General features: G+C 34.2%; 2 protein-coding genes across 3 annotated transcripts; both read right to left on the bottom strand.

The window, feature by feature from the left end:
* Positions 1 to 6,605: 6,605 nt before the first annotated feature.
* Positions 6,606 to 10,211, bottom strand: LOC133866420 (probable LRR receptor-like serine/threonine-protein kinase At2g24230). Its single transcript, XM_062302938.1, has 2 exons — positions 9,793 to 10,211; positions 6,606 to 9,705 (listed from the first exon to the last, which is right to left on the bottom strand). The coding sequence occupies exon 2, from the start codon at positions 9,400 to 9,402 to the stop codon at positions 6,841 to 6,843; it is 2,562 nt and encodes an 853-aa protein (XP_062158922.1). The 5' UTR covers positions 9,403 to 9,705; positions 9,793 to 10,211; the 3' UTR covers positions 6,606 to 6,840.
* A 7,861-nt stretch (positions 10,212 to 18,072) lies between these two features.
* On the bottom strand, positions 18,073 to 26,795 carry LOC133865718 (ubiquitin carboxyl-terminal hydrolase 23). 2 transcript variants are annotated; one of them, XM_062302162.1, is made up of 10 exons: positions 26,273 to 26,795; positions 25,724 to 25,838; positions 24,192 to 24,302; positions 23,533 to 23,705; positions 23,077 to 23,403; positions 22,370 to 22,498; positions 21,086 to 21,721; positions 20,093 to 20,807; positions 19,141 to 19,234; positions 18,073 to 18,478 (listed from the first exon to the last, which is right to left on the bottom strand). In XM_062302162.1, exons 1-10 carry the CDS (start codon positions 26,597 to 26,599, stop codon positions 18,319 to 18,321), a joined length of 2,787 nt encoding a protein of 928 aa, XP_062158146.1. In that variant the 5' UTR covers positions 26,600 to 26,795; the 3' UTR covers positions 18,073 to 18,318. The 2 variants fall into 2 exon arrangements, with proteins under 2 accessions (XP_062158146.1, XP_062158147.1); XM_062302163.1 differs by having other exon boundaries at positions 22,370 to 22,495; positions 26,273 to 26,794.
* Positions 26,796 to 27,682: the final 887 nt, after the last annotated feature.

Raw genomic sequence — 27,682 nt, forward strand, 5'->3', positions numbered from 1 at the left:
TGGTGGAGGGATCGTGATTGGATGCAATGCCTTAGGTGTTGCTTTTATAGCCCTAATATGTGTCACTAATTTTAAATCAACGGTCTATAAATTCTATAATGTAATCTTGCATGTTAAATTTTTTAGAAAAAATCTTTAAAAAAAAATAAAATTGCATCTATCGACCCTTATCCCTGCCCTCATCAGCCTCATTGTTGTACCGCCACTATCAACCTCCCACCCAAAGTCAGAATTAGAAGTTTTTATAGGTAGGGGTTAGTGGTCAAATTTTTTTTTTTTTTGTAGGGACTAATAAACTAAAATTTAATATTTTTTTTTATTTTTATTTTTTAATTTTTTTACAATTTTTTTTTTTTAACCTCATAATTTTTTTTAAAGAAATTAGGGGGAGCATGACCCTTGCCAACCCTCCTCCCTCTGTCATTGGTCCCACCACAACCATACCTAGGAGTGATCAACTGCTTTTTTGCTATTTTAGAGGTGATTGAATCACTTTTTTGGACAAAAAAAAGTGGTTAGGAACTTTAAGCTGTGGTTCGGTCACTCGAGTATCCTATATATATTTAGGGCGGTCAAATCACTCCTTTTTACATTAGGGATGGTTCGATATTTTTAATGGCTACTCAAGCCGCCCTTTCTGCTCTCTCATGTATGCTTTCTCAATCTAAGTCGTTAATTTTAAATGAATGGCTCAGATAAAATTTATTGCATTAAATCTCAATGTATAAATGCAGGATGTAATTTTTTGCAAAATTAATGGGTTTTTTTTTTTTTTTTGTTTCTTTTCTATCATAACGAAAAAATATGATATAGATTTTAAGTTTGAGAAAACAAATGAAGCATCGTCCTCTTTTAAGACAAATTAACAATAGGAATTAAAATCTATGAAATAAGTTTTGTTTCTAAAGTTTTGGTGACTTTGATTCAAGATGGACATCTTACATAAGGATTAGTATGATAATTATTTTGAGGATGAAAGAGATTTATATTGAACTACACATTTGTAATTGTGTTTGAATGTTGAGTTAGACATGGTTTGAATGTAATGGGATTTGGAATATTACTTGTGTAAGAGACAATGTGTGTTTATGTTTGTGAGAAATAATAGAGTATTTTTAATTTTGGTTATTTCTAGTAGATTGTAGGTAGTATTATTCTTGAGAAATGCTAAAAGCGATACCCTCATTTCACTCCATCTTAGTGGACTCGTTGAAAAAAAATAAAAAATAAAAAATTAAGGTCTGATAAGCATTGTCACATTAACCCAATAAGATGGGTCATGGGCGTAGGATGGATGTAGGGGTTTTAGTACTTCTTTTGAATTATGATCCCTTACAATTACAAAGAAATTGTAGATTATCAAATTATTGAATTTAGGCCTTTTTTTTTCTTTTTTTTTTTTTAATATCGAAAAGCTTGAAAAAATTATACCTATTTTATCAAGGCAGTCAAAAATAATTTTCCTCACAAGAGTTTTTCTTCACTTTTGCAGAGATGTTTGTTCTTCATAAAACTAAAAAACAATTTTTTTGCTCAAGGCTTTTTTACAACATACAGAGCAAGAATCTGATAAAAAAAAATACTTAATTCTCAACTGTAATATGCTGCCCTTTTAATAGGTAGTATTTTCAAGCGTTTCGAGTAAATAAATAGCATAAATTTCATAATTTGAGAATCAACCGTTTATTTGAAATCGTAAGGAATCTCGATCCTGCCCTTAGAGTATATTATTCTCACGTATATTTTTAATAATATTAACAATAAAGCACATGAAAATTACCTAAAAACACGTATCAATTTAATAGATTAATTCCTCTTTTGAAAAACTTTGTCCTTATCCTTGTCAAAACACATTTCTTATTTGTTGTCTTACTTGAAGGTAGCTTTTTCCAAAACGTGTTATGGTTGGATTTGTGCCAAAAATAGCCATCTTTCAAATGCCCAACTTTGATCAAACGGCTCGTACCTTCTCTTCTCTAAAAGACGATTTGGGGATAAGCATCTGATGCCCAACCCAATGCCACTTGGGTCCATGGGAATCTATTCTATTTCTACCACCCAAAAATATTTCAACCCGTTGAAAGTAAAAGCATGTCAAAGAAAATTACTTTTAGTGGAAGAATGTGTAAAGTTTTGTACTTTCACAAAAAAGTTCAAGAAATTTTTGTTTTATATGATAAAGATATTCTTAAATTATCTGTCTGAATTTAAAAGAATTTGGATAAATGATTATGAAAGACTACTTATGAAATCTACCTGACTAGATAAATGATTGAAAAATCCAATTTTTATTTGGTCTAATGAGTCTCATAAGTTACCTCTCACAATCACCTACCCAAATTTTCTCAAATTCGAACAGATAATTTGAGAAGATCTTAAGGAACCCATATAACCGAATAAATGGTTGAATAACCTAATTTTTATTTGGTCAAGTCAAGCAAATAATTAAGAAGATCATAACCCTCTGTATTCGAGACATGTTTTTTTTCCAAATTATATATATAATTTAATCCATTAAATTGATTTAGTTTCTTAAAACATATGATTCTCCTATGTTCATATTCTATGACGTGTGCCCTTTTTTATGGGAGGCTCCATGAAGGTGTTCTCTTGGATCAGTGGCGGACCCATCATTAACAAATTGAGGGGGTTAAATTGAAAAAAAAAAAAAAAAAAAAAAAAATTAGAGGTAAAATTTTAAATATATACATTTTTTTTAGAATTTATTTTTTTGGAGGAAAAAATCTGGGGCTTGTCCCCCTGCCTCTAAGTAGATCCTCCCCTGTCTTGGATGCTTGCCACGTGATGGGCATATAACCTAATTATTTTTCATGTAGAGACTATTTTTGTGGACGTAAAGATTAGAGTGATTATTTATTGTGTCACTAGAGGCAACACGTACAACTTTTTTTTGAAGATATAAAATTTGTTTAATATCTAATGACTATAATAATTAATAAGTTATAACTAATAATAACATAATAATCGAGAACTACACCTAATAGGGGTATTTTATTTTCTTTAATTTATATGGGGTAACTTGTCCAACCCTTCTCCTATTCATCTTTTTGGAGAATATGAGAAATATCTCTATTAAAAGGATTAACGGGTGGGCTAAGATTTTGACTATAAGAATCAATTTTATTTTTATTTTTTTCCTGCCAGCTACATCATTGTAGTTGTAAAGTAATTTATTGAATAGAATTATTTTTAATAAATTTCAAATTTTTTTAAGGATATTTGACCACAAATGAGTTTTCCTATAAGATAAGGTAGAAGAATTTAAATTAACTTTTGTTTCTAATGTATGTAATTTTCACTTGTATTTTTAATAGATTTTCTCAAACTCATTTTCACATGTAGTTTTAAATTGACATATGTTAATTATAGTAAGAATCGCATGCTCTAAAGATAAATCTTAGATTAGAAGAATTTCTTTCGACCTAGTTGGAAGGCTTTATTTTTCAAAACCATTTTTTTCTCGCTCTCATTTTTTGTCTTCAAAACAAACAATTTAAAAAAACATAAAATACTTAAAATTATTTTTACCTTTAAATCACATCAGAATACTTTTTGAAACAAAAACAAAACGCACCCTTAAAAAAGCATTAACAAACGGAATCGTCTTCCAACTATTCTTCTAAGAAATTGCAATATTGGGGAAATAGGAGGTGAAACAACATCAATTGAGGGTATTTCATTTGTTAAAGGCAAGGCTTGGATTGGTCTCTCAATGATAGGATAAGAGAGGGGAGACAAAAGGGAGGTAGTGATGCAAAAAGGATCTCAATGTACTTATCAAAAGGGAACTTTTATCCATTAGGATTGCTTTTCAAGTTGACTATAAACAGTGGTGGTGCTTCTTTCAATTGACTGCAAAGAAAGCATCAAGTTTAACAGATGAAATAATTATGTTGGTAGGTGGGAGTGGTGGGAGAAAGATAATGACATGAAGATATAAGAGAACTCTTCTTTGAGCTCTAAGGGCAGTGTTTGGCAAATGGTTTTAGCTCGATTTTGACTTTGTTTTTAATTTTTCTAAATTAAAAAAAAAAAAAATGTTTTTGATTTTTTTTTTTTTTTTTTTTTCACTTTTTTCTTACAAAAAATTCAAATATCATTTCACGTTTATATCACATCAATAATGTTAGAATATATTCTAAATATAATGTTATTGATTTATACTTCATAGTATAGATCGATTTGTGTTTCCTAGTATAAGTCGATTTAGGTTTACTTGTATAGGTTGACTTATTCAACTATAAATTGGGACCTATGTATCGTAAACAATCAAGTTAATGAGCATAATATAGTCTTTTGGGCTTTGCCTTGTGGACGTAGGTCATAGACTGAATCACGTAAATTTTGTCTCTTTTCTCTTTCTTGTTTATGCTATTATTCCGCTTTTCTTCTATTTTGTATTTATACACAAATCTTAACAAATAACTTCTTATTTGACTTCGAACAAAAAACTCACAACAAAACTTTTTACCAAATACATCCAAGAATCCAAATTTAGAATCTAACAAAAATTTCACGAGAATAAAAATTAAGAGAAAAATCCTAAAAAAGAAAGTTGATTAACCTAAAGTTCTATAAGAGTGGCAATTCCGATTCGTGTCGTATCGAGTTATCGATACATGATTATCAACCTAAAGTTATATAAGAGTGGCCATTCGAGTTTTTGTGGTATCGAGCAATGAATACATGATTATATAGATAGAGTGTAACCCTAAAGCTGCCTTTACCCCTTTATACATGTTCAAATTCTCTGTAGTTCCACTCTTCCACTGACCAATGGCTCATGAAACCAAAGCCTAAAACCCTCATTAGCTTGGGCCTTCTTTACTATATCTCTGGCTCCAGGGCAAACTTAAACGGGGTATGTCATGCTGTGCTCCTCGGGAATGAATAATTCTGATGTCTATTACCATGATAATGTGTTTCACCGGTTATAAATCTAAAGTTAAGACCAAGAAAATTTTAGAACTCATTTAGGATTTTTCGGGTGTGCATAAAATCTAAAGTAAGATGATCTTACATGAATCAGGCATCAGAAGTGGCAGGCAAAATATACTCGTGGACAACCTAAATTGAGAATACAGACTTAGAGCCAATAATTTTGGTTGAAATGATAAAGCCCAAACCGCAAAAGCCAACACAAGAAAACAAAATAGAGCACATATAATAAGACTGGATTAGTGGAGGAAACTTAGGTAGCTCGACTAGCCATGTCAACATAGTGGTTGCGTAGAGAATGTTGGGATTGTGGCACTGAGAATAACCGCTCCACGATTTCATCCCAATTGTCCGATGATTTTAGGCGAAGGATTTTGCTAGCAAGCGTAAAATCCGACAAAGAATCTAGCTACAACCATAACCAGCTAGTAAGCAAAAAATCCAACATGACACCTGATCGTACCCCATTAGTGGACACCCTACATAAAGAGGCGATATACAACCATTTCAAGTATAATAACACGATAAATCTCACACACGATCTTCCAAAAACGCCTTAGCTCGCTTCCTAAGAGCGACACCCAATTTCTTCATTGCAAACTCAAGCATTAAAGAGTTCTTCAGCAGACAAATCCCGTTAAGCCTCCGAACAGTTTTCACCCTTTTTACAGGTGTTCATTATTTTGATCTAACTGTACGATCAACTGCGTCGTCAAGAAGCCTCGCCCAAATGACAAAATGAAAGTCTCTCTAAAGTTGAGTACTATATGAATGATGAGTAATTAACTTGGCAATCGGCATAAACCTTTTAAAGCATGACTTGAGCTGTGGCACATGATGAATGTGCTCCACAATTATTACTCCCACCAATTGGAGCCTAACCCCAAATCAACAGATCTAATCTCTCACACATAATTGTTTTGTGATGATGGAATTCATAATGGGTGTGGGAATTTTTTGTATTAAAAACAAGGGACAAGCATTCTAAGACACCCATTTAGTCAAAGAAAGATGTACTTATGTATTTATTTATTTATTTGTAGTTGTGTAGAATGTAGGTAGAGTCATTTCTTTCTACATGAAAAAAGTGAAAAATTCATTCATCAAAAAAAAAAAAAAAAAAAAAAAATTCCACCATGAGGACATATATGAACCATTTTGGTGACCACACTAACTGACACTTGGCTAGAATAGTTACAACGCGGCCAATTTTATTTTTTGCTGTCTTCGTTCTTTAGTTTAACTTGTTTTGCTTTTTGTCCAAATTCAAGTAAACAAACATTGACATGTGAACAACCCAGCCAATTTACACCCCATTTTGGAAACTATAACGATAAGTGCACCAATTTACTCTCTGTCACGTGTATATATGGCCACCAACAGAGGCAATTTGTTCGATTTATTGTCCAAGGGTGGTCCATAGACAATATATTCTACTTTGAAATAGTGGTCTAGAAGAATGCATAAAGTAGCATAGGAATTTGCATGTGTCATGCAGCAACCAGAAGCATTTTCTGTGTAACGAAAAGAATCAAAACAAAACTCCATCCCCTCAATATGATTGAGTCTTTTTCTGTGCAAAGAAGGTGGAACCAAATGAAATATAATACTAGATGTAAAGTAAAGCCACAATTGGAGATACCATGTTGAAAGGAACAAAGGATCAAGCTCTTTTTGTATATAAATTAAGCTTTTATGCCACCAAAAAAGGGAAGGTGAAAAGAAAGACAGCAAAACCAAAGCAGAATTTCAGGACAACGTACTGTACACTCCCCTCCTCCATGGCAGCATAGAAAGAACTCATAACTTAGAAAAAGAACAAAGGAGGAGAAAAGCAAAGCAAAGAGACTTCCATGCTGTCTCATTTTTCACGTTTCTTCTTCACTGATGAGATGTTGGTTCAATATCTTTAAGAAGTCCAACTATTTGCTGCATGGTTGGTCGCTTCGTGGGAAGGTCAGCCGTGCACAGATATCCAATCTTGAGGGCCTCCACCATCTGGTCATCTGATCCTGTATCAACTATTTTTGGATCAATAGCTCTCGACCCTTGGTTCTTCCTTACTAATCCTCTAACCCAACTCACTAAATTTGCTTCTTTCTCCTCAGGATAATCATCTCCAATAGGCTTTTTCCCAGTAATTAGCTCAAACAGAACAACCCCAAAGCAATACACATCGGATTTTGGTGTTGGGGGGTCACATTCTGGATGAGAAAATTCTGGTGGCACATACCCTGGTGACCCATGAGCTATCTCCTCATCTAAACCATTGCCAAAAATTTTAGCCAGACCAAAATCAGATAGTCTTGGTTCCAAGTCATAGTCCAGATAAACGCTGCTAGCTTTGACATCTCTATGAATAATTGGAGGTGAGCAGCCATGGTGGAGAAATGCCAGCGCTCGGGCTGTGCTGAACGCGATTTTGTGACGAAATCTCCAAGTTGTTAACAACCCTTCAGACCCAACATTTTGAATTCCATTAATATCATCTTGTTCCCACGTATCTGTGCTCCAATCCTCTGTAATCTGAACCCCTAGCGGCAAGTCATAAAGCAAATTCTGCAAGTTACCATTCTCCATGTAATCATAGATAGCAATTCTTTGATCCCCAGCTAAGCAATATCCAGTCAACGGAACAAGATTGGGGTGTTTGATTCGACCAAGACACTCAAGCTCTCTTGCAGCTTCTTGGTCTGTTAATGTAGACCCATGGACCAAAACTTTCACTGCCACATGAATTCCACCAGGTAGAAATCCTCTATAAACAGGCCCAAATTTGCCTTCAGCCAAAAGGGTACCACGGTCAAAATTTGATGTTGCAGATAAGAGGTCTGCAAATGTGATATTCAACAATGGTTTCTCAAAAATCACTACAGGCACTGAATTCGCATGCTTAACATCAGCCACCCATGTCGTCGAATCAGTCTGGAATGAAAAGGGGCCTGAAATATTTTGTTCTTTGTATGAGGTCTGCTTTACAGCCCACTTTCTAGTTTTCCTTCTCCAACCGCATGCTAGAAATAGCAATAACCCGGCAAGCAAGCAGATCATTGAGAGGGTTAAAGCCAGAGCAAGCTTCATTCCCTTATGATCGGATCGTCCTCTTTTGAAGAGGTCAGGGTTCGCAGCAATCGGACAGCTGTTCAATGAACCAAAGAAGGCTGTTTGGAGGGTCTCATTGGAGAACTCTGAATCACAGAGTGTAAGGTTATTGTAAGAGAAGTTGAACCTCTCCATGAATCGGAGTTTCTGTAAGACGGACATAGGAATTTCTCCACTCAAGTTGTTGTGTGAAACATCCAGAAGTTGGAGGTTTTTGATACTTAGTACTGGAACTTTTCCGGTAAGATGGTTGCCGGAAAGATCAAGAGTATTCAAATGAACTAATTGCAAGATTTCATCAGGAATGTGACCAGTGAGACTAGTTTTAGACAAATTGAGATACTCTAAATTCAATAGCATTTCAATTCTCGGGAAGTCTTGTCTGGTAAATCTATTGCATGCAAGATTAAGGTGTTTGAGATTGTGGGCTTGACTCAAATTATGGAAAATCTCTCCACTGAGCTTATTCTCAGATAAGTCTAGATAAACCAAATGAGACCAATTGTAACTTGAGTTGAATTGTACCTGGGAAATGTGACCTTGAAATTGGTTCCTTCTCAGATCTATAACCTCCAGCTGCTCCTGAAACACACCCATTACAGAACCCTGGAACAAATTCCCAGAAATGTTAAGGCTAGTGATTGATTTCATTCCCGAGAAATCCGAATCCCGGCCGTAAATACCATTTCCTGCAAGGTTCAAGGTCTTGAGCTTGAGAAATGCAGCACCAAAACCATCTGGAAGAGACCCACTTAGCCGATTCGACGAAAGATCAATGGTTACCAGAGACCGGCAATTCAGAATTCCTGATGGGATGCTCCGCTCAAACCCGTTACGATTGAGTTTAAGGACTTGCAGGCTGACTAGGGAGCTCACGTCTGCCGGAATTTCCCCAGAAAAATTGTTGCTTGAAATGTCGAAGATTTCAAGGAAACCAAAATTGCCAATGTTGTTAGGTAGGGGCCCAGAAATCCAGTTGGAGGAGAGATTAAGGCTCTTGAGTAAGCCTAAACTCCACAAATCTGAAGGCAAGCCAGTGATTTTGTTGTTACTGAGATCCAAAGAATGAAGCTTGGCGAGCTTGCCAATGGTGGTGTCAGGAATAGAACCGGCTAGGCCTAAACCAGAAGCTACCAACTCAACAACATATTCATTATTTTTATCACAGAAAACCCCTTCCCATGAGCAAACAGGAGCAGAAAAGTCGACTTGAGAAGAGGCTAAGTCCATCTTCTGAAAGAACTCAGAGACAAAGAAACCATCCGTGTTGGGTTGTTGAGAAGCCAAAAGCTTGAAGAACAGTGTGAGAGCAAAAATAGAGCCAAAGAAACAAAAACCCATTTGGGAATGAGGTCTCAGACTGAGAAAAGCAATAGAGAGAGGAAATTGAATCCAAGCCCTCCAACCAGTTCAAATCCCTCTCTCAAAAGCTTGGAAACCGCTACCACCACTCAATCATGAATGGTTCTGGGTCCATCTCAGAAACTACTTAACTGGTTTCTGCAACTCCACAGAGTCCAACACTAAAACCAACCAGTCTACAGTGTGTTTTTGGGTTTTCAAGAAAATATGATACTTGGGTTTAAACTCTCCTAAACACACACTTTCCCTGCAGAGTTATATTGCCCAGAAAGCCCCCAAAATCTGTCCATAAGAAACAAGTGTATTCAGTATTGGTATTCAGATAACGATGGAGTTTCTGGGGTTTTCAAGAGAGAATGTGAGCCTTACCTTGTCTGGCTTTGGAGGTCTTTGAAAGCCAACAAAAAACAAAACAACACAAGTGAAGAAGCACTTTTGTCCCTGGGCAGAAGACGAGGCAAGCTCAGTTTTGCTACATAATTATTTAATAAACTCCATTTTCCTTTTTTTAGAAAGGTGTAAAAGAGGAGGGTCTCTTCCGAGAGAGAGAGGGAAAGAATTGTTGAGAAGGGTATACTGGGAAGGAAAGAAACCAATAAGCATGGGCGGTCAGAGGTGGGAGTTCATAAATGACATATATTGAATACAAATATCTGTCACGGGTTGGTGAATTTATGCAGAGCCTGTTGGTGGGAATTCAATGATTCTTGAATCTTCATTGAGTGTTGTTGATCAGCTTTTTTGTTTCTGCGGTGAAAAAAGTTTTCTGCCTTCTTTTCTCCATCTAAAATGTGATGGACTTCTAGCAAAAGAATGGGAGACGGCTTTGTTTGTTATTCTATTTCTCCCTTTTTTCTTTTTTTTTTTTTTTTTTTTTTTTTTTTTTTTTTTTTTTTTTATAGATAAAAAATTAAAAAATTTAACAAACAACTTAAAATACTCAAAATTGTTTTCAACTTTACGTCACGATCTTTGGTGGAGAGTTTATAAGTATACTCGTCAAAAATACAAAGTCATCAGTGGAGGACATCTATGAAGCGGAACAAAAGGTAAAAAGCAAGGAGGCATGAACACAAAATATTGTTGTCCCACGGTGGAAGGCTGCTCCAACTCCAGGAAAAAGATGAGGGTGAGAGTCATTGCTAGAGATGATGAGGGCAAGATCATTGCTGCAGTGTACACTTTAGAGATGTATACCCAATATAGCAATTAGCAAATGCATGGTAATTTAATTGAGGACTCAAAGATTATGCTAAACAGTTTCCAGTCATGGTGTGTGATGGATCCAAGAAGAGAAGCAAACATGACTGCACGTCTGTTGGCGAATGAGGCGCTCTAGACTTTTGCAGAGGGAATATGGATGGAAGAGTATCCGATGTTCCTTCGTGATATTGTAATCACTCATAGCTGTATGATTTGGTTTTCCGGAATGAAAGATTGAAAGTTCTCCTAAAATAAATAAATAAATTAGAATATTCTTTTAAATTAAAAACAAAAAATACACTCCAAAATACATTAACAAATTGAAGAGTAATTTCTTTCTTGTACAACTTTTTGTTTCTATAAGCATTAACATTGCCAAAAATTTGTATACTTCTACGTCCAAAATATCATTTATTTTTTCCCTTTTTCCCTTCCAAAGAATTTTAAAGTCTATTTGACATTGCGATTTCATCAACCGTAAGTTCTATTTTAAACCAAATCACAGGCAAGAGGCATGTGTGTAAAAATGCACTATTTTAAAACTTAAGCAGCGATTTTACCAAAAGTTTAACTGTGTTTTTAAAAAAACACATTTTTAAATCTCACGTCTTGAAATCGCAAACCGAGAATGATTAACCTATTTCAATACTTTTTCCTTTTCTTTTTTTTTTTATCTCAATGAGGATTTTATAAAAATAGTTTCATTTTTTAATTTATTATTTTGTCATTTCTAGAGGAGGCATGATAAACCGTCCCTGCTCGCCTCTTTTTGATAAAAAAAATATTTTTTTTTAATTAAAACAGCCGGTTGGGGGAGAGTAAAACGTCCATCAACAAGCATTTCCCTTTCTAAAGTCCAAATTTGTTACTATTATTGAACGAGAGTGTGTTGTATAGTATTAGTCTGTATTGTCTATTTTTTTTTCTGACTTTTGTAAGAAAGAAACAAAAATCTTTCACCCCATTGTCTCGTTGACGCCGTGTTATATAGGTTGATTGGTTGAATTATATTATGGTAGAAATTTTCAATGGATTAGATAGGAGTATTGGTGGGATATCGTATTTTGTTGACTTTATCCCTTGAAAAAGTTTCTCCCACCCCATTTTCTCAAGTGAACTATTCTTGTTTTTCTTTTTTCATCCTAAACAATGCTTTTTAGCAAGTATGTGATGAGTTCAGATTGAGTGTAAGATTCCAAGGACCATAAGAATTTTAGGGTTGTATAATTGAAATGGTTATAATCATTCCGTACCCGCTAATCGCTTATAACTGTTAATCACTAAATTTATAGTGATTTTAAGGATTGGGGTAAATAGTTAACCGCTACCAGCTACCCTCATATATATATATATATATATATATATATATTTTAATAACCACCTAAGCGAAGCGGTTGCGACTATTAAAATTCGATAACTGTCTTAGATGGTTGCGGTTAGCGGTTAAAGCCAATAATCGTTAGCCGTAACTACTTGTATAGGCCTACATAAGATTTTAATAAGAACCATACGACTATGGAGTACGTACTACGTTTTCTTTGTTTTACTTCAGAGTCGGGTCGGAAGAAATTCTTCCAATTCAATATATTAAATTGAAATATGACTTTAGAATACGTAATTATTACATGCATTTTTAAAACACACGTGAGAATGTATGTGGTCGGTTAATCTTATTAAAAATCCAACTAAAAATAATTTAGGGTTAAACACCTTATTGGTACATGTGGTTTGATAACTTTATTTTTTGTTCCATTTGCTTTCATTTGTATCACATATGGTACTTGTGTTATGTGAAAAGACGAAGATGGTATCTTCGTCTATTTTTTCATCCAAAACTAACGTCTAGCGTGTCATCGGACAGGTGTCGGTGTAATAATGCTACACATGTCCCCATATGCAACGTAAGTGCCACGTTAGTGTTGACATGACTACCATTTTTTTTTAGAAAAAAAGAAAAAATTGAAGGGATGGAAACCACCCACATTTGGCTGGCCTTGGGGGTGGCTTTTTATTTATTTATAAAAAAAATCCTTTAAAAAAACTGGTAACCAATTTAGCGTTGATGTGGCGTTGACATTGCATCTGGGGACAAATGTCGCATTATTACACCGACACCTATCCGATGACATGGTCAGACGTTAGTTTCGGACAGAAAAATGGACGGAGGTACCATCTCCGTCTTTTCACATAACACATGTATCATCTATGATACAAATAAAAACACAAGAAGTAAAAAAATAAAATTGTCAAACTACAGGTACCAATAAAATATTTAACTCAATAATTTATTTAAAGACATATATCAATTTAATAGATTGAAATTATCCGACTGACGGGCACTAGAATCAACCATTTGCACCATTAAACTAGGTGGGGCATCCCAGATTCAAAGGAAAAAGGAAAAAGAAAAAAAAATCTTTTGAGTGTTGTACTTGTCTTATCATGTTAAACCATATCTTAACAATCCATATTGTGTGTATATATATATAGTTTAAATAAAGATCATGATGTGAAGTTGGGTATACTCTATTGTCTTAGTTTATGGCCTGGATCATTGAGTTAGCCCCACTACCCTTCTCTCTCTCTCTCTCTCTCTCTCTGTCTGTCTCTGCCTTTTTCCTATACTTTTTTTTTTTTTTTTTTAGAGTTTGTGGATGCATAATAATGGATTACTAGACGAAGGATTGATTTTGGAGGCACTTCGGTTCTGTTTGTCAATGCTTTTTTTTATTTTTTATTTTTTATTTTTTTGTTTTAAAAAATGATTTGATATGACAGAAAAGTGAAAGTTGTTTTGATTATTTTGTGAGTGTTATATCTTCTGAATTGTTTGTTATGTTTTTGGTTTAAGAAAAAAAAAAAAAACCCAAAAGGAAAAAAAAAAAGGCGTTAACAATCAAAGTGGTGTTCCATTTGATAAACACAAATTACACAAGGCACATGAGGTTTTTGAAAAGTTGAGAATGACCCTTCTTCGGTAGACTTGAAAAAACTCTTTCATAGCATTCACATTAAGCTTAACAATTTTTTATTTCTCTCTATTTTAGCTATAAAAAAATAAAAAATAAATAAAAACCTATATTTCATTCTTTATGTGAGAAATTCATACAAACCAGCATATAATAATGACATGTGTCCCTAACAGATGAAAAATCACGTTTTTTTTTTAATTTTTTTTTTCTATTTGAACTATTTACTTTTATTATTCCATTTAAATAAATATTTTTTTCTAGATGCTATTTTATTATTTATTTCTTCTTTATTGAGAGGAGATAGAATGTTAGAGATTAATTTTTTTACTCTTTTTACTCTCATTTTAATATTTCAATTAGTCAAAATAACATTTGACTAGTCCAATAAAAATGCTTTTGTCAGGATTATTGTAGTCTTTGCACATGGGAAGTACTGAAGTAGTCCCCCTCATCAAATATAAAACAATGACATTTAATATATATATATATATATATATATATATATATATATATATATATATATATATATATATATTGAAAAAATATTAAAAAAAAGAAAAGAAAAACAATGACTTAGGGAGTTAGGGAGAGAGAGAGAGAGAGAGTGAGAGCACGCCAAGAGGAGACAGGAGAGGAAGTGGGGGAGGAAGAAGCATTCAGTATCACAATGATTTGCATTGATTGAGGATACGTTGTGGAGTGAGGAGTAACAAGAAATCAACCGACATAATTACTATCCATAATTAGCTAGACATCCCCTAACATTTATAATAATATTCTTTTTGGGACTTAATCATCATCTACATCTATGCCACCAAACTTAATCTTCAAACATACTTCAATACTAAATAATGTCTACCAATGCTCAAAATAATCAATTACACATCAAAACGTAATTAATCTTCCAACCAATTATTCTAAGGTGTGGCCAAAGATTTCCTAATGCCTAGATTCGACCTCCAAAGGCACAAAAGAAAAATATCTTCCAAGACATTTCTATGACTCGATTTAGTTTAGTCATTATCATTGATATTCTTCTTAATTATTGAATAGCCATTTTTCCATGTAGTCCTATTCACAAGACTTTTTAAAAAGCCGTCGTTTTCCACTACCTGTTTCTCTGATAATGTGTCAAGAAACTATTGGGTCGGGTTGTTTATTTAGCTCATTTCCAGATGTTGTGTTTTATCTTGCACTGTAATGTTTGTACTGAAACCTATGTCAGGGTGTCACATCCCTTCCTTTTGTATTATATTTTCCTTTTATTAATGCAATCTCATTTGCTTAGAAATAAAAAATTTTAAAAAAAAAAAATGCAGCAGCTAGATGCACCTCATGAAAATCACAATGAGGTTTTTTTTTTTTTGCAAACTAATAGGTGGGTTGCTCAAAATAATAACAAGAAATGAAAAGAATTGCTTCTAAATTTATAATTGAACTTGATGTTAAAATGATGGAAAGTTAATAATTTTTTGAGCAATTTATCTTGAACTAGGATAGTTGCAATAAGGTGTAGTGGATGTTTATATAATCTATGTGCATTTGAAGTGGGTTGGCATTTGGCAAAAAATTTCAATCTTCTTCAAAGTGTGCTTCTATCATTATTAGGACTAGGACCAGACAATCCTCAATGAACCATCTTAAATGTGAGGGAAACTACATTAATCCCTTCGAATTAATATCACATTTGCAATCACTCCCAAATTTTTTTAAAAAGTGGCAATCAACCCACTTCAACTATAATTTGCTTCATCTATTAGCATTTTTGTTAACTTGGATGATGCATCACTCGAGCTACATGTGACATAAATTATGTTGATACAGTAACTATGCACGTCGAGTTCCCAATGCCGAAGTCCTACAAGAGAACCAAAGGTCATAGTGGCACACTTATGATGAGAGCATAACCACCTCTAATGCCTAAGTTAATTAGAGAATGTAAGAGAGAGAATAGAAGGAATTAGGATATGATCAGCAAAATAACAGTAAGAGTGTGTATGATCAGAATATACGTGAACTACCTATTTTTCTCACCTTTTGTATGGTCTGCAACCCATATTGGTAAGCATATCTAATAAGGTAAGTATCGTCGGCAAGGAGATTATCTCTTGAATGTGTTGATTTTATATACTATATCTAATGTAATCATAAATTTTGATTATCTCTCGAAGTAGTCATTGAAAGTCACGGCTCTCTCGATTCTTGGGCTTCGCCCATTAGGCCTTATAATAATCTAGTCATTTCAAATTGTCTATTATACCCCCTTTAAAAAGTATTATACCCCTATCAAACATATATATATATATATATATATATATATATATATATAAATACAATTATGTTATTAGATTACAAGGACTAGGACCAGACAATCGTTAACGAACCATCTTAGATTTGTCTTCAGAAAATGGCACAAAAGGCTCTTGTTAGGTACCTCTGCACACTCTGGTCAATGCTTTGGTCTATTTAATAAAGGACATATAACTTTTAAAAAAAAGGCTGCTAATTAAAAATCAACATTATTTTGAAATTATAGAGATGAATAAGGTTAGATTAATCCACGGTCGTCTAACCTTATAGCCTACACTATTGATTGTTTTGTTTTATATTAAATCCATTTTTACAAGTGTATAAATATATACACACACATCAAATAATGCTAATATTTCTAACTTTTGAACTATATTCAATTCCATAACACGTTTTTGACTTTTCTATACATCCAAATTAATGGAAGAAAACTTCTACCAATCAAAAGTACTTAATGCTTTTTATAGGGTTTTTTTAAAAAAAAAAATTATTTTAAAGGTTGATAGGCACTGTCATATTAATCTAATATAATGAAAATATGATAAGAGTGTATATATTAGTACTTCTCGCATTTCTCAAAAATAAATATTTCACGTACTGCATCAATCTTCACACTTAAAATCAACAAATTTTCTTTTAATCATTATTAATGAGCAACGGGTTTTCTTTCGATTCAATCTATCTATTAAATTGACATATGTCTTTAAAGCATATAATTCTCACGTGCATTTTTAAAAATTATTTTGTTCACGCTATTAGAAATATATGTAAAAATCACAACTTTAAAGACAATATAACATATATGAGTTCAATAGACAACCAACCCATATGGCCCATATACATGGGTAGAAACTACAATTATTTGATTTAAAACCAAACCAACATGCTCTTTGTAGTTTGTACAAACAAAGTTAGAAGTTATATGGGGTGAACATGTCTTGAGTCACATGTGAGGCAGTTTTGTCTCCAGCATTGAATGATTGGTTGGACGCTTTGGAAGGCCTCGAGGCAATTTAACGCAAGCTTTGGACTTTGTGTAATGCATTCTTTTACGAGTAATGCTACACATCATCCCCTTGTCCTCCTTTTGTCTCCTAAAATTGATGTGGCACTTAAAATCATCATTGAATTTTTGATATATCACTATTGGATTTTGATCCAATAGTGATTTTAAGAGCCACATCAATTTTGGGAGAACAAAAGGAGGACAAGGGATGATGTGTAGAATTACTCTTCTTTTATTTATTGATCTTTACTCTTGGTGATTTTTTTTTTTTTTTTCTAGGCTTGCCCTTGATTATTTTGTTTCTATATTTTGAAGGAGCACAAAGTCCAATGGCTTGACTTGTATATGATAATTTCATAATGAATTCATTGTTTATTTAAGGGACAATTTTCTTCTAAATTAGATTGGAAGATTTTTCTTTAAATTTGGTCTATTTAATTGACATGTGTCTCAAATGCTTCTACTTCTCTTTAAAATGCATATAATAGAGCATATGATTTTTATATGCATTTTTTTTTTTTTAAATGTATGTAAGAATCAAATATATTTTAGACACATGTCAGTTTAATAAACTAAGGCTTCCTTTGTTTCAGCGTAAAATATTTTTTGAAAAATATTTTTCGTACTTTACAATATTTGATGCAACCGAAAATATTTTCGTTTTGATCAAAAAAAGCTTCTTTAGTTTCAAAAAGTGGTTTCTGTTTTTAAATTTCGTAAGCCATTTTTCGAGTTTGGGCTTATCCTTCTCAAACCTCCGAACCTTTGACAAAACTCACCGATTGTTTTCTATTGTCGCTTATTTTCAAGAAAAATAATTTCATTGAAATTAATTTTCGACATAAAACATTTTACATCAAAACAAACAAAGAATAAGTTAAAAGTAAACACAACCAAATTTGGATGAAGACGGAAGAAAGAACACTTGCATTTTTAAGAGAACATTGGATTCCTCATATAGGTGTGAAATTTGTGTTCGCCTATAAGATTCAAGGTGTGTTGATTTATAAATATAAGACTATATAGATCAATCCTACCTGAACCTATTTAATTAAATAGAATAATTTCATATTGAATTTGCGAATTGTGTCAAAAATTGCCAACTCTTATATCATATGTCAAACTTAAATTGTGTCGCAACACGAGCATAAAACTATATTGGTTAATTATAGTTTTATTAGGAAACGAGCTTGCTCAAACATAAGATTAATTGTTCAGCCAATACAATTTTCTAACATGAGTTCCAACAGGAACAAGGCAAATACAAAACCCCCCAACCCTCCCTCTCCACAGCAAAAAATCAGAAAAGAAAAGATCAGTCTAGCACTCTCCCCCCTCAAAATTTCAGTTGAACAATACAACAATAAGTGAAGCATATACTCCAGTGACGTGAATCTAGTTTCTTCATATCCTGAATGGCTGATTTCCAGATCTAGCTCGGTCCACCTTAGACTTCTTAAATTGAGTTTTCTTCATTGCAATTTCTTGGAAAAGATTTGGTCCACCAAAAGTATGCTGGGAGAGCCTTACCTTCTTTCTCTTTCCCCTGTCATATTCTTCATCCCTATAGAATTCAAATAACCAATTAAAAATCATATATGAATATGTCTCAGTTTGAATAGCAACGAGTCAGGTTGGGCTCAATGGTAATCAAATGGGTGTAAACATCCACATGAAGCCAACCAACCAAACTGAATCGAAGATAACTAAAATTTCAACAAAGCTAACATATCAAAAATTCTAATTAGAAGAAATCACAAGTTTTGCAAACATTATCTCTCGTTATCTTCAATAATATCATAGCTGATTGCCTAGGTTTTCGCATTATCTCTGCCGCCACCACCCACATATACTGCAATTACTTGCTCCCCCCATTAAAACAGTCAAATTCGGTCCATAATTTAGGTGCTCAACGCAGTCAAAGCCATGTACAGGCCTAGTTTGGGCTGCGTTGAGCACCTAACATGTGTTTCAAGGCTTTAATCTAAAGCCTAAAAACAGGACCGGATGCTGGATCCACATCAGGTAAAGTCTTCATAACTCCTTAAGTTCATCAAGGCATCACCGCTAAAGCTTTTCTATGCTTAAGCTGCCGGTCCTCAGGCGGTCAAGGTCATTAATACACAGCTTTACTGTGACCCATGATCGGTGATTTCATTGTCATTCAGGTTTAAAAAAGCCTAATCTAGAAAAAAAGAAACAAGATGTGTTACATTTCCAACTCACCATTCATCTGGTATGTAACCGATGCTGCTACGCTCCACATCATTTGATAATGGAATCTGACATGAAGGCAACTCTATACCATCCCAACGAGCAACTGCAATCAACAAATTAAGACCAAAGAACATCAATCAGCAATCCATATAACCAAGAATTAGAAAATTACTAACGAGGACGTTCTCCAGAATTTGCAAACCAGATTGTCGTTGGCAGAAAGTAATCTCAAATCAATTAAGAACTGGGACTTTTCGAATAAAGAAAATAATATTGGTCTGTTTGGTAAAATTTTCTCCTTCTCTCTTTCATTTTCTGTTTTTAAAACAAAAACATTAACAAACAACCCAAAACAGAAAACACAAAGCACTCAAAACTATTTTCACCTTTATATTATGTTAGAAAAAAAAAAAAAAAAAAAAAAAAAAAAAAAAAAAACAGAACCAATGTCCTTGCCCCATATTAGCGCAGCAGTGACCTCGTTCCAACTGATATGGAAATTGATTTGACTGATTTCCAAATATATAAAGTTTATAGGGAGACAGAGAGAAGACTGATGTTGAAACCAGGATAGACTAGGGAAATATGTCCAAGTTGGAGATCCTATGTAGGTGAATGGACTTCAGTTGAACACCATATCCCGGTTTCTAAACAAAGAAGAACAAATTCAGAGAAAATCTTACAAACCTAGAAGCATGTATTGCCACTTATTATGGCCCAATACATATTTGTCCAGAAACAACGTAAAATGGTTCTAGATCCACCGTCTATCAAATTCTCACTTTGGACATCAAATGGGACAAAACCAGGCTAGGTAAGCCAATCTTGGAAAAATGAAGGATTATTTCTAAAAAGAATTATAACCAATGATGCACATGCAAAGTAAAGTACCATCCAAACTCAAACATAACATATATTGCTGGATGAGAGCTGGAAAAATAAATATAAAAAAATTACTTACCCCCTGTCTCCTCCAGACCCCGGGTAAGCATACTCATCAAACCATTCTGGACTACTTCTCTTTTGCTATCTTTTGGACCATTGGGTCTTCCTGCATCCAACTGGTCTGCTAACAAGCTAGAGCTAGAGATAGAGTCAGAACTCTTTTCCAATGGCTTATCCCTTGCAAGCACAGTTCCATTCTGATCAATTCTGTGTCTAAATTCACCGTCTATCATATTATCCATCAAGCAATCACCATTAGAGTTTACTAAACCCTTTGCAGCAGCATTTTTAGCTCCTTTTTTTGAACCAGATTTAGTTCCTTTTCTCAGAGGTGGAGTTAAATCTAATGGCATTGTCCGGATACTCTCAGATGTAGATGGCCCCATATCTGCTGAGATGCAGTCTCCATCCAACAAGTGTTCTCTGCTAAGATTCTTTACGTCCAAAATATGCCTTCTGTTTCTTTTTCGTTTCTTCTTCTTCCGCAAACTTAAGGATGCCTGGAAAAGGAAGCGTGAGTGAAGCTGCATGCTTGCCACCTGACACTTCAGAGCCCTCTTTTTAAGTTTTCTGTGGCGCTTGCAATCATGAGCTTCTGTCTGTAATCCATTTGGCATGATTGATGAGCTAAATAATTTTACGGACTCATCAAGTACAATTTTTTGAACCCTACCACCAGCATCCACAACCAGCGAATTCCCAACAGCAATTTCCTTGGGTGTATGTCCAACCTGAAAAACAAATCCACAAAATTAGACATAAAGCTTGGAGCATTGGGAATACTAATGAATTCCTGACTGTTTTCAACGCTTGGTTTTGTTTTGGTGAACTAACTGGTTTGATTTCATTTAATGTTTTATCATTCAGATTGTCTGATGGAGCTACATGTGAAACAAGATTAATCTGGCAAATGAAAGTATTTACAAATCAGCATGAAACAAGGTGAAAATCCTATCCAAGTAGGGAAAAAAAGGAACTACAGAGCATGTCTAAAGAAACATCTGCTTACCTTTTGAGAGGTCTCATCTATCGCAAGTTTAGAAGTAGAAGAGTTTTGGGGGTCATCGAAGTTAGGTGATGTTGCAACTGAGACTCTCAAGTCTTTCTTTGAACTTCTGTTCTCATTGTCGTCACTAATTTTGCCTTCAGTTATATTTTCAAGATTGGAAGCATCACCATTACTAGATGGAGCTGATGGTGATATGACTTCTATTGATTTTGTATTAGTAACAGGAAGCCCTTCCAGCGGGTTGTTTGATAATGGCACCTTTGAGAAAGGTTCTGATTCAGAATCCTTTTTCACCACCGAGCATTCTGTCATTACCAGGCTATTTCTTTTTATAACCAATGCTTCCTTCATAAGGGGTGCCATTGATGGACCAATATTTGATGCATCTTTTCGAGTAACAGCAGTCGCAGAGGTTGCACCACTTAACTGATTCTCTACTGGACCATTTTTAACCGTCTCCTTTAAACCTTGATTGAAAGTGGAAGATATTCTATTTCCATTAGCAGTAGCTTTAAAGTTCTCTTTCTGAGCAACATCAGCGGGCATTTTCCTTGGAACAACATTTCTTCTATCACGAACATAAAACAACATGTAAGCTTGCTGTTCTAAAACCCTCTTCTCACTGGCTGGGGAAACCTATTACAGCAAAATTGGGTAAACTCGTAAGAAAATTATTTCACAGATGATAATAGTGGTGCAGAGATGAGGTTTAATAAGTGTACCCATTCAAGATGTAAAACAATCACGTTAATAAAGGGAGTTTTCACTACGGAATAATCTATATATATGTGTGAGTGTGTGCGTGTGTGAAATAGGTTTCTTTAACTATTAAAAATACAGACATGTATAAATACTTGGTGCAACCCTCAAGTTCCTGAAGTAAACAACCCATTCAGCGAGCAAAAATTCTTAATGGTAATTCTCACTTCTGAGAGAACACAGCCCATTTACACCCCTTACCTGGCATCGAGAAGCGATGGTGAAGTAAATTGTAATAAGACTACAAACTATAGGGAGTGTAGTGGTTTCTACAAAAGTTCAGGAAAATACAATTGTTCTGCAAAATCTAGGGTTTTCTAAATTCAATCAGATATTTGAGTGTTAAGTATGAAAGTTTGTAGGACATAGTTAGATTAAATCAACATCTTGCTCTTATTTTTTCAACTTGTTGGTGCTGAGTAAGAAGGAGGGGGGGTCCTTTCCACCAAATTTCTATTACCACCAAAGTGTACTTTATCCAAACTCATAAATTGGAACTAGTAGATAGAAAATTATTTCCTATACCTGATTGTCATTGAGATAGTACCAAAAGCCATTTGAAGTGCGAACAAAGCAAGTATAATGGCCATAATGGGTGTTCCAACCATCGTGAACCAAAACTCCATAAAGAGTATATTTCAGATCTCCCTCCTGCTAAGCATAAGAAACTATATGTTAACCGAAAATATAACATAACTATGACATTAGAGTTATTGGAACATAAGGCAACATCATAAATGTACTACACAAGCAAAACAAAAATTGTGCACCGTGTGCACAATGATCCAAGTGGAATCATAACAATCTGGTCAACAAAATTGTTTTGGACAGGAACACTTTTCCATTTATGCTATCATGAACTGCATATGGAAGTTGGAACCATATTCAGTACCATAAGTAGCAGATAGTCCAGAATGCCAATTATCAGGCATCCACCCACAATGTAATTGCTGCCACCTTTCACAATCAACATAATGGGTGCCAATTATTAATATTTTGTCAAGGCAAGAAACTCAAGTTTCACTCTATAGCACCAATTGTTTCAATTTCTGTTACCATCCTTGGTCCAAAGCAAAATAGAAGTTGTTCCATCACATTTTTGTCAAAATCATAAAATACATTAAAAATCGGCAGTAGTATTTTTCTTTTTTGGTCATTAATATTCAAACTTTGGCTATGCTTATGAGATCTAGGGAAAAAGAAACATATCTAATGAAAACAAATTCACTTACATAGGAACCACTGACAAAGGGTTTCAAATCTAATGTAGTACCAAAGTGAACTTTCTTCTTAATCTTTTGCCCAGGATCATGAGAATGAAACCGCTTCAAATGGATGGTTAGGACATATGGTGCCTTGTGAACAGTGAGCTGTTTGAGAGCCCTAACTTTCTGCTTGCAATGTTGGCACTGGTATTGCCTTTCTCCTCCATCTAACTGCTCCGCAGCAGTGAAGTTCGCCAGTGCTTTATGCAAGGAATCTGCCTTGAATATTTCAAGGCTTAAATCTAAGAATGGATCAAAAGTATTGGAGCAATAAGAACATTGCAAGCATTTAACCTGGAAAAGTAACAAGAAGACATTGTCAACAAATATAAATTTTCCAAAGCCACTAAAACCAATTCCAAAGGCACAGTCACTCATTACAGATATGTCAATCCATTCTACCAGGTAGTAAGAATAGGTTACCTGGCTCCTGAGGCGACCTCCAAAAATCTTGTGTACCAAACTTTTCTCATACGCACTAGGGGATTCAGTAGGCACTCCAGAAGGTAAGCAGCATTTATGCATTGATTCCAGCAAGTTTACCATGTACTCGTGCGCATCCTCCTGTCTAGCTTTTCGAAAATTCCGAGATATGCCTAATTGTGTGGTCAAGAATTACAAATTTGAAGACAGTTCAAAACGCAAGAAAAAGCAGTATCTAAACAAAACTAAGAACTAACCCTTAGTCCTTAATCCTAATGGAAGCTTACTTTAGTAGATTTTTTTTTTCTTTGCCTCTGATAAAACATTAATAATTAGTTAGAATTTCAGAAAGAAGGAAAAAGGGATTTCCGAGAAAGTTTAAAGCAACTGTTGCAATTGCATAAATTTAGATATGAATTACCAGAAATAAAACCACATTTTTTTTTTCCTTTTTCACAAACCTCCTCTGTTTTTCTTTTTTCTTTTTCTTTTCTTGATGAATTCACAAGCCTCCCCTTTGGCCAAAGGTTCTACTTTTTCTTTCTTTTTTTTGGTTAAAAAAAGAATCCTAAAGTTTCACCGAAGTCATCAGGATAAACCTCAGAATGAATACATTCAAATATACAGAAATGAAGTCACTTAGAAGAACAAAAGGATACACTGCAAGTTCCTGACAAAATCGTTAGGTGCTAATATTCTCCCAGTTGATTGTAGAGCACAGCTAACATGTTTCTGGATGGCGCATAAAACACAAAATCCAGCAATATGGCCTTCAACAATTAAGAAATGAAATTAGAAATGACATGTAATTGCATCTCTCTTTTTTCCCCCTCTAACACACACACGGACAAGAAGTTTGATCCAAAATAACAATAAAAATATCACAAGATCATGAAGGCAGATAATACCCCTCCAAAAAGCAATACATCATTGTCCTTTAAATGGTAATTGGATAACTAAATATGGCAAGATAAGAACAAATAGTTTTTTCCTTCTATTGCAATCGTAAAAATTCAATGCCCTCTAAAAACTAATTTGATGCATTCTGACAAAAGAATAGTTATAAGGAATCTAGGCATATATCAAGCAATACAAAAAAAACCTTAGGTGGAAGCAAGGAAGCATTTGCTGCAACAAGCTGGAAAGTGACAAACTCGGGTGGAATATGACAATAAGTCCAAAAAGTTTATCATTCTGGACCTATGCCCATAATGGGTTCAATGGATCTGATATATTATGGACAAAACCCCATTGCATTTTTTTTTTTAAAATGTACGAAAAAAAATAGCTTATATGTAAAATGTATAATATGGGCATTTATGAAGATTCAAGAGTAGAAATTTTAGAAAAGAAAAATGATTTATAAAACAGAGCTTCAAACCCTTCTTCACAGAGGAATTGTAGCCACACAAAATGAAAATATCATTAAAGTTAATTTTACAGAATAAAGCAGCTGATAGAAGAGTTCAAATCCTAATCTGCAGCTAACTCTTTCCAGTCCAAACGAGCACATGCACAAATGTGCAATAGCACAATACAACCTTTTCTCTTTTTTGTACCTTTTTTTTTTTCTTGGCAAAGACATTTGTGGCAACACAGTAAAATTCATTAAAAGCTTATGTTTTCCACCCAACTCCGGCCACTTTGGGCCGGAAAAATAAGTAGGATTTTTTTTCCTTTTTTGTCCCTCCAAAGCTCTCCCTCTGCTTCCTTGTAAACTCCTAATCAAGGCCTTCTGTAATCATCTCCCCCACTTTTTTTTCCTCTCCTTCCCCTACAAATCAATCCATCCAACCATAGCATTTGTTAACCATATACTCCAGATGGATTGAGCTTATTTCTAATAGGGTGATTAGATTTGAGTAGACCCACACAAGAAAGGTTACCCTATTCAAATTGAAAAGTCCTATTAACCCTTCATCTGTAGTTTATTCACCATCCAATTTAACATAATTTCACTCATTACAGCAAAAACATAATTTATTAGATCTTATCAAACAGACATCCCAATCTTTATTAAGTACTTTTAAAATTGAAGGAAACATCCTTAGGCAGGGCTGACAAAGGAACCGAGTGTTAGCCCACAGAAGTATACGCATTTAAATGTACATACAGTACAAACACAAGAAAATATACTTTTACATTGGGGCAAGTGCCCTACAAGGAAGGAGGGGGGGATGGGATCACTCACAAGAATTTTGATGCTTGCTACTTTGCAGGTATGCTGCTAAAGGCTCTGTGTAAGTTAGGCACTGCAACACTGAATTGAGAAAGCAAGTGTTTCCAAGGTTTTGCAGACCAGCACCCTGAAATCATTCAAAACAGTGTTGAGCTACTGGGTAACTTTTAAGCTCAAATAAATAAATAAATAAAAACATGAAAATTTGAAGCTAAACCAAACTTATCGAAGGAATAAATTCAGAGACATAAATTAATATATTACATTAACAAATAATAACATTGGAGAAACTTCTGAATGATACCTAATAAACAACAGGAAATGTTGCATTAACAAAAACGAAAACATCCATTAAAATCTGAAATTATCAAAACCAAACATCATAAATGATGAACCAAAATCAATTAAACACCAAGTCAGAAAACAAAAAACAAACAAACAAATCAAACAAATTGAGTCACACACACTTAACCAAGAATCAAAATTTAACTCGATCAAATTTCGAAACCAGCTGAAACAAACACAAAATCAATGAAAACCCACTCCCACTAAACCACTCACAATTCTGCGCACGGTAATCCCGAAGCTGAGCTCAGGATCCAACCCATTTTCCAAGAACTCGGACCCATCTCCTTTCTTTCCAGTCAAACCTGACTGAGCCGGGCTCGACGTGGAACGCCGCTGCTCCGAACTGCCGCTGGGGTTCAGAGTCTCGAGCCGGAAATCGCCGCCGCCATTGCTGAAGCCCTTGAAGGCCTTCCTCGCCGGGTGGAACTCGATTCTTCTATTCAACACAGCGGATGAACCATTAGATAGAGGATCTGAATGATCCGAGTGCCCGCCCGGTTGGATTTCGGATCCCAAGCTAGCGACTAAGCTCCCAGTCATTTGGAGCTCAAAATTGGTGTTTCAAAGAGCAGTTGAACTTTCTGGGTTATTGTTATGGTTTTATCGTTTGTCAGCTCTGAAACGGTGACGTTTAGAGGTTTGGGGTTTGGGGGTTTGAGGCGCAGAGGCTTTTCGGCTTCTGCTAAAGAGGAAGAAGAAGAAGAGAGAATGAGAGGCATTAAACCCTAACGCGGTCGAGGATTTTTGGTGCACGAAAGACTACGGTGGGTCGCGTAGCAGGAGATTGTTTTTTATTAATTGCCGACTTGCCGCATTTGGACGCTTATGATTAGGATTGTTTTGGATTTTACAACTGACTTTTAGAATGTTTAAAAATCATATTATTATTTTTTAATTAAATAATTAAGATTTTATCATTCTCATATACAAGTTAGGGACATATAATAAAAATAAATTAAAATACAAAATACAAAAGTTGTTGGAAATAAATATTAAAATAACATAAATCTAAATAATTTTTAAGATTTTTTTTTTTTTGATAAGCAAGAGAAAAAATAAGTTTTAAGATTATTAAAGAATAAAGACTCACAGCCTCTCGTTAGAGTCTTGTGTTTGATATAGATTTAAATGGCCTAGTTTAGTCATTTTCTATTTTTAAAATAAAAAATACCATTTTCTCACTATCATTAACAAACAATAAAAAACAAAAAAAAATTGTAAAAAAGACTTTTTAAATGTATATATCATTATACTTTTGTACTATTTGACTATTGTATATAAAAACGGTTGTGTTAATGTGATTTTTAAAATTATTAAATTAAAATTTTAAAATTAATTTATTTTAAATTTAATGATAATTTTAAAAGTCACATAATACTTCATAAAATAGTATCGAACTATACGCCGTTTTAAGATAAGGGTATTGAACTATCAAATGTCTCAGACTATTGTATTCAAGTTTACAAACGTCTCACTTAAAAGTACTCCGTTAGGATTTGTTGTTAAATCCTGCCAGAATTTCCAAAATATCTTTTTTTTTTAGAAAAAAAATGCTATGATTTAAATGTTGATCAGAATTTAATGGAATTGGCAAAAATATTCATGCCTGAATCTTTAAAAAAA

This window comes from Alnus glutinosa, chromosome 4, assembly GCF_958979055.1.
Source record: "Alnus glutinosa chromosome 4, dhAlnGlut1.1, whole genome shotgun sequence".
Taxonomy (NCBI): domain Eukaryota; kingdom Viridiplantae; phylum Streptophyta; class Magnoliopsida; order Fagales; family Betulaceae; genus Alnus; species Alnus glutinosa.